The sequence below is a fragment of the Apaloderma vittatum genome, unplaced genomic scaffold (assembly GCF_000703405.1).
Source record: "Apaloderma vittatum isolate BGI_N311 unplaced genomic scaffold, ASM70340v1 scaffold26582, whole genome shotgun sequence".
NCBI lineage: Eukaryota > Metazoa > Chordata > Aves > Trogoniformes > Trogonidae > Apaloderma > Apaloderma vittatum.
This window is the reverse complement of record NW_009703521.1, coordinates 746-1,701: the sequence shown is the minus strand read 5'-3', so window position 1 is coordinate 1,701 and position 956 is coordinate 746. Positions and strand designations below refer to the sequence as shown.

The following is a 956-nucleotide window of genomic DNA, read 5'->3' as shown; positions in this document are numbered from 1 at the left end:
CCAGGGTAGGAGGTCAATAGTGGGTGATCACTGTGGGGGGAAGATACGTTATTAGGCAGAACGAAAAAGGGAAAATAAAAGCACATGGCAAGAGTGTGTTATCCTCAGACTTTCTTCCTGCTTGTTACTTCTCTTCCTCACCACTTTGCCCTGTGTGTGCAGGTGTGACACTGCCCATGGCAACAGCAAAGGCCACAGACCCACTGAGCACCTTCAGAGAGGGCAGCAAAGCCCCAGCATCTCTCTGCCAACACGGTGCACTGCAGAACCTGGCTGAGATCCCTGGGGCCACCAAGACCTGCACCCCCTGGGAGGTACCCTCTCCCAGCCGACTCCTATATGGGGCCCTGCCATTGGGGTACCCCTCCAGCCAGAAGCTAACAGGTAAGGTCCATGCTGGAAAAGCATGGGAGCATCCTGGCTGGGTATGGGGGAACAGGGAGGAGACCTGGTACCAGAATGGCTGTGGGACATGGCTCTGGTACGGGGCAGTATCTTGCAGTATCAGATACCCCAGTATCACATGGGGATGGTGTGAGGCAGGTGGCACATCCCTGCCCTGAGCCATCTCCTTGGCTGTGGCAGGGGCAGACCTGCTGGAGGAACACTTAGTGGAAATTCGCAGCCTGCGACAGCGCCTTGAGGAGTCCATCTGCACCAATGACCGGCTCCGGGAGCAGCTTGAACGTCGCCTGGCTTCTGCCGGCAAGGCCAGCGGTACGGTGCTGCACTGGGCCTGGGGCTGCCGTATTCCTGGCTTTGCACACACCACTGCATGAGGAGGACGCTTACCCTGTGCATGGTGGAGTGCTGGGGAGAGATGAGCACCCGTCCCCCTTTGCAGGATTGCCCAGTGATGTCTATGCCCAGATGCCGGAGCCAGGGCTACAGCTGAGTGGGGAGAACCAGGCCCTGCGCGAGGAGAACCGGACCCTGCGGCTCCAGCGTGACCACCT

General features: G+C 59.0%; 1 protein-coding gene across 1 annotated transcript in view; it reads left to right on the top strand.

Moving 5' to 3' along the window:
* The window catches only part of LOC104270341 (myomegalin-like), a gene marked incomplete at its 3' end in the record, with an annotated part of 21,974 nt that overhangs the window by 20,364 nt on the left and 654 nt on the right, over positions 1–956 (top strand). The window contains 3 exon segments of the mRNA XM_009864670.1: positions 163–384; positions 586–717; positions 845–946. Of these exon segments, the coding sequence (XP_009862972.1) occupies positions 163–384; positions 586–717; positions 845–946 (456 nt within the window).